The 17,306-nt window shown below is 38.1% G+C and overlaps 1 protein-coding gene across 3 annotated transcripts in view; it reads right to left on the bottom strand.

Annotated features, from left to right (window-relative positions):
• Positions 1-8,535: 8,535 nt before the first annotated feature.
• Positions 8,536-17,306, bottom strand: part of G3BP1 (G3BP stress granule assembly factor 1) — a 37,164-nt gene continuing 28,393 nt past the window's right edge. For 2 of the 3 annotated variants that reach the window (XM_017540516.2, XM_017540515.2), the window contains exon 12: positions 8,536-16,063. In XM_017540516.2, coding sequence (XP_017396005.1) covers positions 15,857-16,063 — 207 coding nt within the window. In that variant the 3' untranslated portion in view covers positions 8,536-15,856. The remainder of the gene's footprint in view (positions 16,064-17,306) is intronic. The other variant, XM_017540517.2, reaches the window with a different exon arrangement.

The raw sequence follows: 17,306 nt of genomic DNA, 5'->3' as shown, positions 1-17,306 counted from the left end.
GAAAACTGATTTGGGTACAATGCATGGTTTACCGGTTCTCAAACTCTTTGCTTATCTAGACCACAGCAATATTTATACATGGTGTGAGAACTGGACACTGGCACAGAGGATTGGTGATTTCACCCTCCAAAACTAGAGCTAATCCTAGGAGCCAAACTAGTAGGTACCAATTAAGCAGACAGAATTTCTGCGTAATTGTTTCTCACTGATTAGTTTATAATGTATCTCATTCATTTCAAGAACAGTCCAAATAAATGGCTCAGCTTTGACATCCTCTAGTCCTTTCAAACATTCTTGGCTAATACCATAGGGAATGAACAAGACCAGGCATGAACAGAAAGGGGAAAAATATTTATCTGTGTATATATTGTGTGTGATATCTTGATTTTAACTCTATTTTTAGTTTGAGTCTAAAACAAAAGGGTTCGTCATCTGACCCAAATTATTCCTTCTAAACTGTCAATAAGTAAGAAATGAATCCCCTCTCAAAAGCTCACCAATGTTTTTCATAGGCTATTTTGTTCATACTGGGGGGAAAAAATAAATGGGAGATGGTTCCTTTCCTTCAAAGTATACATCTTTACGAGCATCATTTAAAAAAAAAAAAAAAAAAAGATGTTTTGTGAGTCTCCATTAGATTAGATTACAGAGTGGGCTGATGCCCCAGCTAAACTGGTACCATCACTAATAGTCTTGTGAAAATTAGATTCCTTAGTTAATTGCAACACACTGAAATGGAAGGAGTTATTATGTCTGTAGTAACTGCCTCCTTACTAGTAGAATCTGGCAAGCACAGGGCTTGATGGTGGTACAATCTGTATCAGCTTCAGGACAGAGCTCAAGATTTAAGATTTGTAACTGTTTCCTAGTCTAGTTGGAAGCCCAGTTAAGAAGCCATGAATACCACTCTAGAAAGCTGTCTTCTTTATTCAATGAGCAACTTTTGTGCATTCTACCCACCCTCCATACCCACTCTGAAAAGGCAAGCAAGATATTCTCTGTGGGCTATGTTTCCTGGGTTGGCTGGGTGGCTTGCACTATGAGGGGCTGGTAAGGTATGTTGAGAAAGTGAATGGACCTCTACCCTTGATTTTTGGCATCATTTCTTCTTGAACCAACTAAACCAAAAATTCTCTAAACAGGCAAGCAGAGAGGGTGTTTTGAAAATATAATTTAGCTTCTTTTCCACCACTGAACTATTTCTGTCAGAAATCAACTCCTGAAATTTAAATTAAGAACCTTCCTTGGACAGGCGAGGTGGCTCACGCCTATAATCCAAACACTTTGGGAGGCCGAGGTGGGCAGATCACCTGAGGTCAGGAGTTCAAGACTATCCTGGCCAACATGATAAAACCCTGTCTCTACTAAAAATATAAAAATTAGTCAGGCATAGTGGCGGGTGCCTGTAATCCCAGCTACTCAGGCGGCTGAGGCAGGAGAATCACTTGAACCCAGGAAGCAGAGGTTGCAGTGAGCCAAGATCACACCATTGCACTCCAGGTGGAGTGACAAGAGATTCTGTCTCAAAACAAAACCTTCCTTTTTTTTTTTTTTTTTTTTTTTTTTGAGATGGAGTTTTGCTCTTATTACCTAGGCTGGAGTGCAATGATGCGATCTCGGCTCACTGCAGCTTTGCCTTCTGGGTTCGGGCAATTCTCCTGCCTCAGCCTCCTGAGTAGCTGGGATTACAGGGACGAGCCACCATGCCCAGCTAATTTTTTGTGTTTTTAGTAGAGACGGGTTTCACCATGTTGACCAGGATGGTCTCGATCTCTTGACCTCATGATCCACCAGCCTCGGCCTCCCAAAGTGCTGGGATTACAGGCGTGAGCCACCGCATCCAGCACCTTCCTATTTTCCTGCAGTTTTATGAGGCCAGAGGCAAGTACTAATCCTGACCAAAGGGAGGAACAGAAGAAATATGGCTTAATTGAGCTGGCTTGCTCTGAGAACTACTTGTATCAGTGTAAGGGAAATCACGTATGTTGGCAAGGCTTTGGCCTCATGGTATCCTGAAATCCCAATGCAGAGGGAGAGCATCCTTGGATACATTGAAATCCCTGTAGAAGTAAATAACTTAAAAAAAAAAAAAAAATCCTGAAATAAGAATGAAAGCAATGACTTTTTTTCTGATTGTCTTAGCTAAGAATCCCAAAATGTATGTCAAAAACAAGGGTATCCTACAAACATCTTGCCCAAGCCTAAGTAACTTAGATTCACAAGGGCCCATACTAGATGATGCCTCTACCAATTATCATCCTGTTGTTTCTTAAGGATTTCTCAAGCTGTAGAGACAGCAATGGCAGTAGATAGGTTTGCTCATACGTGGAGTACTAATTCATGCTGTTTTGATGGAGCTACGTGGTTAAAGTAATAATTAAGGTGCTTTGTCATTTGTTAGAACAACAAAACGAGTTCCAAAGTAGAAACTGCCCAATAATTTTAATATCATTAAGGCTCCTTCAGCTAACAGACCTTTCTCTCTTTGCTCTCCCCCTATTCCTCCCATTGTTTCTCTTCTGTCAGCATCTCCTGTTTCATCAGTTTGTCCATCTTATTTTGTGAAACCAAACTGTCAGAAGATGCTGATTTACTTCCAAGTTAAGTAGGGGAAGACTAGAATGGACATAGCAGCTCCTGTCTTATTTGCTTTAAGGCTGCAATTCTATTCATTCTCTTGCCCATGCATTTTGAAATTTCATTGCTCTGCAGTTTACACTGGAACACTGGGTCAAGAAGTCAAAATGCAGAGAAGCAAACCAAAAATATACTCTTCAGAGAGCTCAGTAATGAAAATTATATCCTACATAAGGTCATTAACCAGTTACAACGCAATACCAGCTAACCTGGGGAAAAAAGACATCTGCTAGCGGCATACAAATTCTAATCATAATAGGTCTCCCATTGCCACTTCCACCTGGCTCCACAATTCCCTGCATTGCCTTTTGTCCTTCTCTTCTTCAGACTCAACTGTTTCCTTATGCAACTCCAGAAACCCAGTAACCTATTTAAACACACCTGCCACCTGAAGTAGACAGGTCAGGGAGGTGGGTCCTTCTGGTATGATCTCAAGTTCATCATAGGAATATAGATAAGCTGTTCCACTTTCTTGGCCTATTCACTCTCCTATAAAAAGAGGGCGTTGCAGGAGATTCTTCCAAGCCAAACTGAGTATTTGATGGGCTGAAGAAAAAAAGCTCTACAGTATGTTGTTAAAGGTCATTGTTTCTCCATTTTAGTATCAGTCTTGGCACCCCATCCCAGGCCTTCTGGTGAGTAGGTAGGGAGACATTTAAAAAGAAGAGAGTGAGTCTTGGCCCTTGAGATTATAATCTTAATCGTTTTCCTTGAAAGTCAAGGTATTTCACAGCACTGAGGGACTTGCCTCTAAGACTAGCTTCTCACCTGAGAATCCCATCATACATCAGGACGACATTCCACACTGGTGTTTTCGCATGTGTATCCTATGAAGGCTGTAACCCATTTCTCATGGCAGTTGTCTGAACTCTGCCAAAGCCTCTGCAAGAATCAGAAATGCATCAGAGCAGAACTTGTGAAATATCCTTAGAGAAATAACTGTAATGACTCCTTCCCGTTTCCCCCTCCTCCACTCCCAATTTAGTCATAAGAAACTTAAGAATTAACAATGTTTTCCCTGGTGTGTCCCTGTTACTCTAGGTACAGTTACAGCAGAAAACATGGGACCATTCCACACCACCAGAGGGTTTATCTAAATCATACCACTAACTGACTACACTAATAAAAAGAAGCAATTTTATAGATGTGGCTGGAGTTGGGCCAGCTCTCTCCATATTCACCCTCAAACAAGACCTCACCCTGGAAATGTTTCTGAAATGCTTTCACACTCCTAAGGCTTCAACACTTCTTATTTTCAGAAAACACTGTCTTTATCAACAGGGATATTATATATGCTTTGTATGAGTGGAATCCAAGAGACAATCAATTCAAGGTCTGGGAGGACGGGACATTTGAGCTCAGATTCTAAACAAAAGGTTCTTTTCCATAGCAGTTGGATGTATCAGTTTCTAACGGCTCTTTACTCCCACCCAAGCTCTGGACATGAAGTAGGAAAATGAAATTACAAAGGAAATGTGTCAACAGAGCTGTCCCCTCTCCAAAAAAGCAGATGCTCCTGCTTGTCTTGAAGTCCTTTTATTCCTGGCTTAACCATCTGTGCAAACTAGCCAGATGAGTTTATGGGAGAAGGCCTCCACGACTGTGCTTCATAGAACCCACCTGGCCTCACCTGTCTCTTCAGTTGGTCTTTGGCTTGACAGGACCACGAGCTACAGCAGTGATGTCAGGAATGTCTTAGCTACTGCTCTAAGGGCCAGCACAGTACCCCTTCTGCTCAGCTCTGGATGTTGTTCAGAAAAGTGGCACTCTGGTCCCTATTTAGTGACCCAAGTCTGGTTTAGTGGGTCTCCAGGTAACTGCTATGTACATATTTTGGGATGATTTCTTAATGTTTCCTTAGCCTGGAGAAAGTATTTTAGTCTTCTTTCAGAGTATAAAATGGGCTCAGGAAGAACTAGAATATATTTTATTACATAAAACATCATATGCATACATATATTATCTCATTTTCTATTCAGATTTTTAATTTTCCTATACCTGCCTTTCCACTCGCTCTATATTAAATCTATTATGGCAAATTGGTATACCATGAAAGCAGGGCATCAGAATAAAAACACAACCCCTTTTCCTGCAACATAGGAGGGGATAATAGAAGCACCAATATCATTACTGAAGTGTGATGCAGTATGTAACAGAAGGAGGAGGGTGCCAGGGAGAGAGTAGAAATTAAATTGTGGAATGTGAGTAGTAATGAATAGATGAGATTTTGACAGATGGGGACAAGACTCCAGGCAGAAGGAACAGTATGAGCAAAAATATGGTGGTTAAAAAATAGGCAGCACATGCAAGGTGATTATCCACTTGGATAAAGTGTAATGAATGGAAGACATGTTTGCAAAGATAGATTTAGATTACATTGAAAGCTTAAAATAGAGGATAAAGGGTCAGGACTCATTAAGTGCAGCAGTTCTCAAAGGCAAACCAAGGGTGCTCCCTCATAAACAGCAGCTTTCTACCTTCTTTCCATTAGCCAACACCTTCAGCCCACTCAGATTTTCCTGTACTTATTTTGAGAGAACTTAACTTTTCCTGTCTCAGAAGTAGAGTACCCACTAGAAATTCACATATTCAAGAGTGTCAATGTGAACTAGTAAGTACTGGGCATTTAGTTTGTCCTAGGTAGCCAGCCATTAGAAAGGAGATAAGTATGGTAAAGTTATGGTTCTACTATGAGCTCACTATTCTATACTGATTCTGAAAAAGTTTTTACTGTGAGTTGTTTACCAAGGCAATACTTAGTATAATGAAGGTATTTCTAAAGAGCTTTTGCTCTAAATATTTCCTTTTATTGATCTAATTGAAATACTAAGCAGACCTGAGGTAAACATAGTCTAGCACATCCTTTTTTACACCCTCAACTGCATCTGAAATTACTTCTCCCAACAGTGTCTCTATTCAAAGCATGAAAATCAGGTCCATTAAAAACAAAAAAACAAAACAAAACAAAAAAAAGGCATAGAAAGGGGGGAAAAAGGCCAAATATGAGTAGAAAAAATAAACACAAACATGTAAAAAAAAAAAAATTTTTTTTTTAAATTTAAAAAAAAAAAAGGTTGGGCGTGGCAGCTCACACCTATAATCCAAGCACTTTGGAGGCCAAGGTGGGCAGATCACCTGAGGTTGGGAGTTCAAAACCAGCCTGACCAACATGGTGAAACCCCGTTTAAAAAANTACTCTTGCCCCATCCAGACATACATCTATGTCCATTTTTAAAAGTAATGATGGTAGGAGAAATTTCCGTCAATTGTGGCAGTTGCCTAAAAATCAAGCTTTAGCTCCAAGAGGGAAAAAGAAGGCCAGATTAATAGCAAAACATGAAGATCGTTCTAAAAGGATAATGCCACATAAGCTTAAAAAAAAAAAAAGTAACGGATTGGTATTAAGTCATTGCTAGTCCAAGTATGAAAAAGGAAGTTTCTTTCACAAAAGGTTATATTTCTTAAGTAAATCCTTTGAACAGACACTCTGGGGAAAGGAAAAGTTAGTATAACCTACCATAGTAAATTAAAGATTGCCTCAAATCTTTTTTAAAGTTGGTGTTTACATATCAAGTAAGCACTTTGCTAAACCCAACTTTTTCCATATTAGATATAGTTGTACCTCACCTTTGTTGAGCATACCATGCTCAACATGTCAATTTAGCCTGAATGGTATAGAAAAGGCTAAAACATTGAGTTCCCATAGGGTACTTCACAGTGTTTTAAATTCATACTTCATATTTTAATGGTTCAATCTTCCAATACTTAAGCCATTATATCTTCAACACTAACAGTTAAAATGAATAGGTAAATTAAATCCTAAAGAGGTCCCACCTGCTTAGTATATTGAATGGACATAGATAAAATACCTACTCAATGTGATTCTTGTGTATATTAGACAAAAGGTTAATGCAATGTTCTCAAAAGGAAAAAAAAAAAACTAAACAGCTTGAGTTCTACTTTCAAAACAAACATAGCAGAGACCTCAGTGGCCTCCAAGTATGTCTGACAAATTGGATGAAACGTATCTTCAGCTGTTTTGGATTTGAAATGGACAAAGTGAAACCACAAAGTGACCAAGACAAAAACCCTAATACTTTTAAGCCCTCTTGATGTTCCAAGACTGCCAAAGCTTTGAGATTCCAGTCTCATTGTTTAAGATCAGCATCACAGTAGACTTGTTGACTAGAATTGATGCAAATTACTGCAATAACTTGTAGTGCATTTAGGGCGAAGAGTGGTTGGTGCATGATTAGAATACTCAGTGACTGTTAACTTTGCAAGTGTTCAAACATACCACAATGCTTCCAAATCACAAATCACTTGGTCTTCTCTCCTAGGGTGGGCCATTTACGGAGACCTCATTCTCAAACTTGACTGGTCTAGAGAAACTATAGGAGATTGAAATACCTTGCGGCCATAGTTGTAAACACACTGGAGCCACACTTGAAAACTGGCAATGAACAAGACAACAGAGAGTATACCAAATCATTGCTAAGACAACATTAATGACAAAGTTGGATTTAATTTAAAACATTCCAAAATGAGTTTAATTACAAAATAAATGCAGTCACTGGGGGAAGGAGTTATTTGTACACTCTATCTTAAATTTAGCAACTTTTCATTTTGACTCAGGATTCACTAATGTTAAGATGAGCTAGTTTCTGCCAACAGGACAAGAGTGTGAAATCTCAGAGTCCCACCAACCTTGCCAAAGTGAATGACTTCTGCATTAATTGGAAGTCATCCCCAAAGGACTTGCCCTTCATGTTTTCCCCATTTTGCCCGCTTAGATATTTGCACAAAAGATGTACCCTATGTCTTAAAAGTTCCCTGGTTTGATGTTTACGCAGAAGAGTAAATCCCAGGTTATTATTCTGCAAATGATTTTACATTTCCTTTATTCCAAAAATGTAGCTACCAACTTAAATGTATCATGACACACAAAGGGTAAAAGTTAGATACAAACATCTAAGAGCTAGGGCATGTTTCCTGAAACACTTTGGTTCATTAGCACATTATTTAAGAAGTTACCTTAACCCCAAAGGAATCTAAGAAGGGCACCGTGTAATTCTTCAGGTCACAACGCCAACATGACTATGGAGTCTGTTACACGTAAGGCAACCACAAGTTACAATTCTACTTGCTTAGTCGGGCAGTGTGAATTAGCTAAGCAATATAGTGCTATGATGGAAGAGGTTCAAGATGATTCATGCTTTCATGCCAGACCAGACGTCACAAGCCCACATAGCAGCGACTCTGACAGCTAGCCAAAGTAGAAGAGATTTCTAAAAAGTAGCCTGGGACATTTTAATTAATTGGCCTGGAAAATTAGGTCAGAATTACAAAGTTCCTTATACTTATGAAGAAGAAAATGTGATCGTATGCCTTTTATATGGAAATTTCTTTGTATATATGTATAAACTTGGTATGGCCTTAATGCTGCAGTTAAGGATTTGTTTGGCTACCACCTTAAGCAGCATGTTAAGCAATCGCTTCCTTAATGTAACATTTTTACTTCTTACTGGACACTCAACCTTGAACAACTTATTCTTCCCCCTTTTTTTTTTTGCATGAAGTCATAAAAGTTATGGCAGTTATTTTTTGGCTTGTAAAAAAAAAATCTATTTCTGCAGTTTGAAGATGGAATGTAAAATTTCTGTGAAACATGTATATAAAAGTATATTTATTGAACCATCCATATACACATATCCATGCTGATTCCAATGGAAAAAAATTAAAGTTTTCTGAAATTTTCTGTGGTTAACTCTTAATTATTACTATTTAACCAACTTCATATGCAAGAACTTCCAATTACCCCAGAGACAAACCTAGGAATAACCTGGAAAATATCTCACTTTAGACAAGGCTTTATGTCGAGAAATGAAAATTCATTTGTTCATTCAGGAAGTATTTATTGGTAGGTACTAGGCAAGATACAAAGATGACTCAGACACAGATCCTGCCCATAAGGAGCTTACAGTCTAATAGTGGAGAGAGAACACATACATGGGATACATGGTCAGAGCTACGTTTCAGTAAGATGAATCTAACATTGTGTATAAAGTAGACTGGAGTAAGAGGTTAAGTGAAGCTGAGAGGCTACTGAAATTACATGGGTGAGGAAGAAACACATGAAAGACTCGAGGTAGAACCGACAGGACTTAGCTGAAGACTGGATGTGGGGAATAAGAAGTGGAAGCAGATGACTCAGACTTTAGCATGGATGATTTCATGAACTGAAAAAAGGAACAAGTTTTTGCAAAGAAATGAAAATTTCATATAAAATTCTTCTGCATAGAAACAAACTGCCTGGGATATACTAGGCACAATCAGGAAGAAATGACTAGTTACCCAGACCAATAATGAAAGCACCTCAAAATGGCCAGTGACTTCCTCCCCCTTCTATATCCATCCCCCAAAATTTCCCAACAATTTCCTCCACTGCATAGTGCCTAATATTGATTAAATTCAAGGTCTATCTCCAAATGTGCCTCCCTTAGGAATGAAAACAAATATATTAAGTTATTCAAATCAGTAAATTACCATCTAAAGACTCTAGTTACGAGTCACTATACCTTCTGGTGGAATACAGAGATTAACTCCCTAGTCCTTGTCTTCTAGGAGCTTACAGTCTAGTAAAGTAGTAAAACAGTAATGTAATTCTAATTCTAGATTGAAGGGGTCAAGTTATGAACTATGAGAAACACAAAATGCTCTAGAAACGGTGGTCAAAACAGGACCTCAAACAAGAGAAACAATGTGGAAAACAGATGAGAATGAATTTGTTCCTCACTTCAAATTCTGGGCAGATCAGACCCAAAAAAGGATTTTCAGATCAGACCCAAACAACTCCCCATTCCTGTTGTAAATTTTTTCTTAGGAAAAAAACATAGCTCTTGTACTGATCTTTTAAAAAATTACTTACATGGCGAGAGATCTGAAGAAGCGGGGGGGGGGGGGGGGGGGGGCGGGGTGTAGATCTCAGTGGACCTTCAGGGAAGAGAGAAGGCACTTGAAGCCAAGGAATCACAATGCCTGGCTTATTGGGAGGACCCTAAGTGTTTTAGCAAGGCTGGAGCACTACTTCCATGAAGAGTAGGAGAAATAACTGAAAAGTAATATTAAGACCTTGATATAAACATGGCACTGCCAGGCACTAAACAGGGTACATGCCTAAGACCAAATTGCTGCCCCGTAGGAGCTTACAGTTACAATACAAGGTGGAAAAAGCACCACAATGTACAGAATGCAAAATGCTGAAGTATTTAGGAGAAATTACAGCTGAGTTTCAGCTATTAACACATTAGGATACCCAATAGCTTTCTGACAGCTAGTAGTAAACCCATCCCTGAGGGGAGCACAAGTTAATGTCCTTAGACAACAAGCCCTGGTAGAGCTGGGCCATTAATGACAATTCTAAAAAAAATAGAGAAAACAGGGGTATGAAAACTGCGGAAGCAACCAGGTGAACATATAAAAAGTGACACCTTCCCTTTTTCTTCTGACAAACTTTAACAGTGCTAGCCTTCCTGCAGTGAACCTAAACTGATGATCATATTACTTCTAAAAACAGATTTGGGACTCTACTACTCAATTCTCTGATCACTTGTAAAATGAAGGGGTTATAAAGTCACTTTTGGTCCTTTCTAGCACTAACATTCTATGATTCAAAGAATTCTGAGAGTTTCTCTGTTCCTTGTGGTAATAATCAAAATAGAAGAAAAAAATTGTCTGATGCTTCTCACTGAAAAGTATATTTCCTATATAAATCACAAATGTTCCCTATGCTAGCAGCTAAATTTTACTTCCACCCTATCCTTCAAAATCCAGAAAATTTTTTAAACCACATGCCCTACAAGCTACATTAGCATGCACCAAATAATTTTTTAAAAAGTTTTCTCCTCTCCTACTCCCTTATACTAGCTTCTTGGTATAGTCATTTAAAGGGCCAAATCAGTGTACATCCAATCTTCGTAACAAAATTTTAAAATTTAGGGGAACAACTGACATCAAAGCATCAGGACAATGAGTAACCAAAATGTTTTTGTTTGGTTTTGTAATTTTTTGTTTTTCAGAGACAGGGCCTCATTCTGTCACCCAGGTTAAAGTACAGTGGTACAATCACAGCTCACTGCAGCCTCCAACTCCTGGGCTCAGGAATTCCTCTTGCCTCAGCCTCCTGAGAGGCAACATTACAGGAATGTGCCACCACATCTGGCTCATTTTTCAATTATCAGTAGAGACTGGGTCTTGCTATGTTGCCCAGGCTGGTCTCAAATTAATGGTCTCAAGCAATCCTCTGGCCTCAGTCTCCCAAAGCACTGGGATTACAGGAATGAGCCACCACAACCAACCCCAAAGTGATTTTAACTTCAGCAATAGTTAAAACTGTTTCTATACAGGTTAAACAGGATCTAATCTTCCCTTTAATTACTACCAAAAATACAGGCAACCTTCCCCATAAGTGGGCTCCTGAAAATAAATACTTGGTTCAGTAAATCAATAGTTAATTTCTGGTAATCCAGAAAAAATCCATAATTTACTTAAAAAAAAAAATCCAAAGACACACTATATGCAGTTACCTTACAAATCTGGGACACAGGCCACATTTCAAAATATTAAACACATATGAATTTCTGTAACTGGTCAAGTCACATGATTTATTAAAGAAATAGTTGAACAGATTCCCTGTATTATTTTCCTCTTACTGCCAGGGAATTAAAATAAGCTACTAGGTTCAAACAGAAACTGTGGAGAGAAGAATCCGCTGTTTTCAAACAAGTCACATAAACAGAAACTAAAAACCTGATTCCAAGCCAACACATATGCACAATCAAAAACCAAAACTGGTTAAGGGTTTTAGGTATTCTCTATATCATCTTTTTATTCATTTAGGCCTTAATTTGAGACTGTCACATCAAAGCGTGAACACAGCAGTTTAATTTCAGTGTTGTCCTGACATCTAATAAGAATGTAAATATAAACAAGTTTTATCTCACATGCGTCACCAACTCTCCTTTACTATAATCTGTTAAGAGCTGACAGGCCCACCTATGGTCCCCAGAACCTCAACATTAAACAAATATAAATCCCAAAAGCCATTACTACCTTAGAACCAGAAACCCTTAATTTAGTTATCATCTAGTGCCACATGGCCAAATTGATCAGCAACTTTAATTCAACCCCTCATCCCACATAAGACATTGCTAAGTTTTTTTTTGGTATATTAGGCAGTTAGCTAAAACCTGATATTCAAATAAACATTGGTGTTACTTCTTTTGCAAAGTTAAAAACTGCTGAACTAAAAAGGTCAACGATTATCTCATCTGTATGCAGTACTGCAGAGATTCTCTAAAGTAGCACAAAAAGAAAACTGTAATATGAAAGACATCTTTAGAAGTAGATTTGGCAAATGCAACCATTTAAAAGAAATGTCACTCAGCATAAACAGGGGTCTACAAATCTAAGCTCCATAGAAATGTTAACTGTAAGTTCTACGATGGCTTTCTATAAAGTGCAACATTTTCCATTAAATCATTAACTTCTAACAACGGTTTTCCAATAGAGGGATGAAGAAAATTATCAGGTCACAGTTTATAAGCATAAAACACAAATTCTGTAAACTCACCTGGATTATGCTATAATAAAAATAGTTATCCACATCCAGATTTCAAGTTTGCACTAAATCATCAAACCAGATGAGAAAAAAACTTAAGAACCACCATTATTGTGTTACCATATAGAATCTGCAAATCAAAAAAAAAACTGGCAAAAGCCAAGTTTAATTATCTTGTCTCCCCTAAAGAAAATTAAGAACTGTAATGTTAACCCTATTCTGAATGTATTCCTAACTCAAGTCTCCCTACAGTAGGAAGTTCATTACGGTCTGTTACTGAAATGTAACTGGGGGGTCATTATGGTTCTAGAGAAAAAGTATTTGTTTGGGTGTCAAATATGCTCCTTGCTACATGGACAACTTGAAAGCCTGTCATTTCACTGCTCTGTTTGTTCCTTATCTATTATGCTAAGGATAACATCACCTAATCCACAGCACAAATGTGAAAATTAACTTTTCTAACCTAAAACTAAAGTGCAATTCAACTAACACTGTGGTAGTGACATACTCACCCAAAGTAGAATTATTATTTTTGGATTATCCATCTCACTGGTCCCTAGCAATATCTGACAAAATTAAGAACACTGGAATACACGAAGTAAAGCCCAACCTCACCACTGAAACAAAAATATATTTTAAGGCCCAAGATCTCTCATTATAAATCAACAGGTCTTAAAAAACTAAGACTCACTGAACCAAACAAATTTTACCTAGCTAAAATACTCAGGAGACCACGTGCAATGCTGTATACCTATAGTTCCAGCTATCTGGAAGGCAGGAGGGCTCATGAGGCCAGGAGCTTGAGACCAGCCTGACAAAATAGCAAGTCCTTGCCTCTATAAAAATAAAAATACTCATGGGTCAAGAGTTCTAAGCTCAGTAAGTCTTAAGCTCAATAACTATACATTGGGCCATTCCTACAGATGAAAAATTTCATTTTAAAATCTGAAAATGTTGAATGTGATGAGCTCCTACTGCTGCCGCCTATAGGAAATATTGCCCTAACTTATATTCATTTTCCAGCAGTGGAAACATATGTATCTCTAAGCTCTCATGTTTAGTCTACATGCAATCATGTACTTAATTGTACAAGGATTCTCCATAGTGCTGACCATAATGCTAATTCTATTTCTTAGGTCCAATACCATCCTTCAAAACCTCACAATCATCCCAACTCTGAAGACTGAAATCACTGGGGAAGCCTTTTATTTTCTGGGACTGTGCAGTAATTCCCTGCCACAAGTTACGAGCAGCATCAGCATGTATTGCTACCACCTCTCCACATTTACACACACATACACAACACAACACATACACTTGGTACAAATAATGGAAAGTGAAATTACTAATTACTTAGAGTAGATGTTACTATAATTCTTGAAATAGATTTCTATTTCCTAATTAGTTTATTTGTTATTTATCTCAGGCTGAATTTCAAAAGGATGAGTCTTCATTCCTGTTTTCCTAATCCCACAGCTCCACCCACTCATAGGCAGAGCAACTACCCATGTTCTCGATGGGGCTGCTTCATTTTTACACAACATTTGGTATCCTCAGACCCCACCCAATAAACACCAGATGCATGTCTCTCCAACAACCCTTCCAAATCTCACACATTTCCAAATGTTCTCTAGGATGTGATAACACCAAGCTGAGGATAGCTGCATCTAGTTAATGCCCTGTTTTGAAATGTATAATTTAGTATTCACTTGTGAAGAATAATTTCTAGGTTATCTATAATTTATTACCACAACATAATTTTTTTTTCCAAAGTAACTCAAACTAAACTTTTCTTTCCACCCACCACACGCTTAATATAAGCTACAAAAAGTACAAGTTGTATTTCTTCCTGTGATCACTGATCTGGGTCAAAGTGGTTACCAAAGTTACTTAAACTAACCCTCCAAAAAGGCCATGTGATTCAGTCACGTTTATGTAAAGGAGATGCTGCTAATTTTCAAATATTTGAAGAAGTGGAACCAAACTAGTAACACCAACTTCACTGTAGTCTTAACTGACCCCTTCACAGCAAACCTAGAGTCTCTCAGCCTTAACTGACCCCTTCAGAGCAAACCTAGAGATTCTTAGTACTGCAAATATTCCTGTACTATCCTCAAATGACAGTCCAAGATGAATACTGTTAAGAAAATAAATAAGTGAATTTGACAACCTGGTTGCCCTTCAGTTAGTAATGACAAGTAATCACACAAAGGCTTGCTTCACACTTGTAAACAAAACCTTCACCCATCTCACACACAGCACTCAACAAATAACACATATGTGAAACGAGTATTAGTCTATATTGCCAGATTAAATTTTCTTCCAGAAATATTTTAATAAAAATTGGCCATTTCCAAGAAACACCCACTGCATGCCCATCAATAAAAGAGAACCATAACAAAATAGAAAATTTAACATATGGCTATGATTTAAAGAAAAAAATGCGGACACGAGCACATCAGCAAAGTCCAATATTAAAGTCACATTCCTTCTTATGGGCTATGATTAGGAATCTGATTAGATACCAGGATAAAACTTAATACAAATGCTGAACTATTTAGGCCAAAGAACCTCTATAGAAGCATCTGTCTTCAAAGGCATTCCAGTTTGAGACTCAATTTTAGAATAAGGCATAACAAATATGTTAACAGAAGACATATAAGGTGATGAAACAGGGATTCTACAATTCCCCACATACTCTGAACCTAATAATAAAACAAATCTAGGTTTTTTTTTTTAATTATTTTTCTTTAAACAACTGCCAAGACTGAAATCAAAGATAAATAGAAGGCACAACAGTTTTGCTCTGGTTGTTATCTGGGTTTGGGGAATTTTTTTGTTTTTTGGTTTTTTTACAAATACAAATTAAACATGAAAAACTCTACTTCAAAAAAACTAAGTTCAAGAAAAGCCTATTACCTGCATTCTAGACATTTAAAACCTATATATCACAATTTAAATTTCAGTGGTAAAAACAGGCTTTAGAATTGTTTTGTGATCCTGTATCAAAAGAAAAATTCTATTCCTTTTATTCCGCTTTTAAACATACCAGTGAGAATCAAAACTGTCAAATTTTCCAATGGCAATTTCACCACACCAGAAGGAAGTCATGACTCTCAAAGAAGAAACAATTTGGGTTTTTCCTGCCTTCAAAATGTTATCAAATCCTGTTTGTCTCACAGGCTTTTCAAACACGTAGAAAATAAGAAATATTCCAATGAATGAAACATACCAAATGTCAGTAATACGCAAGACACATTCCTTTGGGGAAACGGCGGTTTAAAAAAAAAAAAAAAAAAGTCCAGTCTGTATATGCAAAGTAAGCAAGGAAATTCAGTCCTTTTCTTTTTTTCTTCTTTAAAAATCTGTTACTCCTAAAATATCATTCCACAAAATTGGAAGTGAAAGGCTAAAGGTCAGGAAACGGAAGAGAGGGAAAGGGAGCACACACCAGTAACACACAAAAAAAGTAAAATTATACAAACTTAAGCAGTTTATAACAGACTGGGGTCATACTCCAAGATACCAAAGCCTGGTCGAAGAAATTCACCATTCTGTAGGAACTATGGTTCGTATGGCTGCGTGAAGATCCATGAAGATTCACTGCCGTGGAGCAAGCCCCCTTCCCACTCCAAATCCTGGTTTCTGCACCATGCCTCCACGGGGAGGGCCTCTCATTCCACCACCCAGCCCACCTCGAGGGCCTCCAGGTCCCCGAAGGCGATTATCTCGTCGGTCCCCTTCCCTGGCAGCTCGAGTCTTCTTCTCTTCCACATTCAGACGAACCTCACCTCTGAACATGATGGGCTGTAAGAATCAAGTTGACCAGACTTAGAGTACTGACAAGCTGGCTATGACAGTAGAGGATTTAAAAAGCTATTAAAAAAAAAACCAGCAGAGGTCAGGGGCTGTGGCTCATGCCTGTAAATCCCAGCATTTGGGGAGGCAAAGATGGGAGAATCACGAGATCAGGAGATTGAGACCAGCCTGACCAACATGACAAAACCCCGTCCCTACTAAAAAAAAAAATACAAAAATTAGCCAGGCATGGTGGCACATGTCTGTACTCCCAGCTACCCAGGAAGCTAAGGCAGGAGAATTGCTTGAACCCAGGAGACAGAGGTTGCAGTGAGCTGAGATCACGCCACTGCACATCAGCCTGGGCAACAGAGCAAGACTCCATCTCCAAAAAACAAAACAAAAAAAAAGAACCAGCAGACTATACATCAACTGACTTCTCACAGTTCAGTTTTCTGTTTGTTTTTTTTTTGATGAGATGGAGTTTCGCCTGTCACCCAGGCTGGAGTGAGCAAGATCTCCGCTCACAACTTCCAACTCCCGGGTTTAAACACTTCTTCCTGCCCCAGCCTCCCAAGTACTTATTTTCTCATAGAATTATGTAAATTGAATAAAGAATTGCCACCTTCTCCACAGATTTGGAGGCCTAGAATAAAACCGCATCATCACCAATGTGAAAAGATGGCACTGCACATATTTATGCAAAGTACATATACATTTCAAATAAAACCTTCATTGATTTGACAAACTTTAACTTGCTGTTCACCTTCTAAGAATTTTGGATAGTCTTGGTCTTCTTTTCCTCCTAACAGAGCCAGTGTAGTTAACAGGCTACCAAACATTTCAATAAATTCAATTCATGCTCTTTACCAGCAATATAATTTTCTAATTTCTTAAAATGAATATCTATCAGTGCTTACTATATGTCAGTGAAGTGTTCTATTCAAATTTATTAGCTCAGTTAACCTTTACAACAACCCTCTGATACTTGATACCTCTTTAAGAACTAGAAAGACTAAGATCTAGGGAGGTTAAAGAACTTTTCCCATGGGTCACTACAATAATGAGTGATAGAAGAATGTAAACCAAGGCCTCCAGATTGGGAAAAATAAGCTTTGAACTACAAAGCTACACTACAACATGTCGTATACCAGAGCAATCAGTCTTACATAAGCTATTTCCACTCACACAAAAAAAATTACTGAAGGGAGCATAGTACACATCTACAAACACCATGAAATGAAGGGTGACC

This window comes from Cebus imitator, unplaced genomic scaffold, assembly GCF_001604975.1.
Source record: "Cebus imitator isolate Cc_AM_T3 unplaced genomic scaffold, Cebus_imitator-1.0 Scaffold126, whole genome shotgun sequence".
Lineage (NCBI taxonomy): Eukaryota > Metazoa > Chordata > Mammalia > Primates > Cebidae > Cebus > Cebus imitator.
The sequence above is the reverse complement of the archived record's forward strand: the minus strand, read 5'-3'. Positions and strand labels throughout refer to the sequence as shown.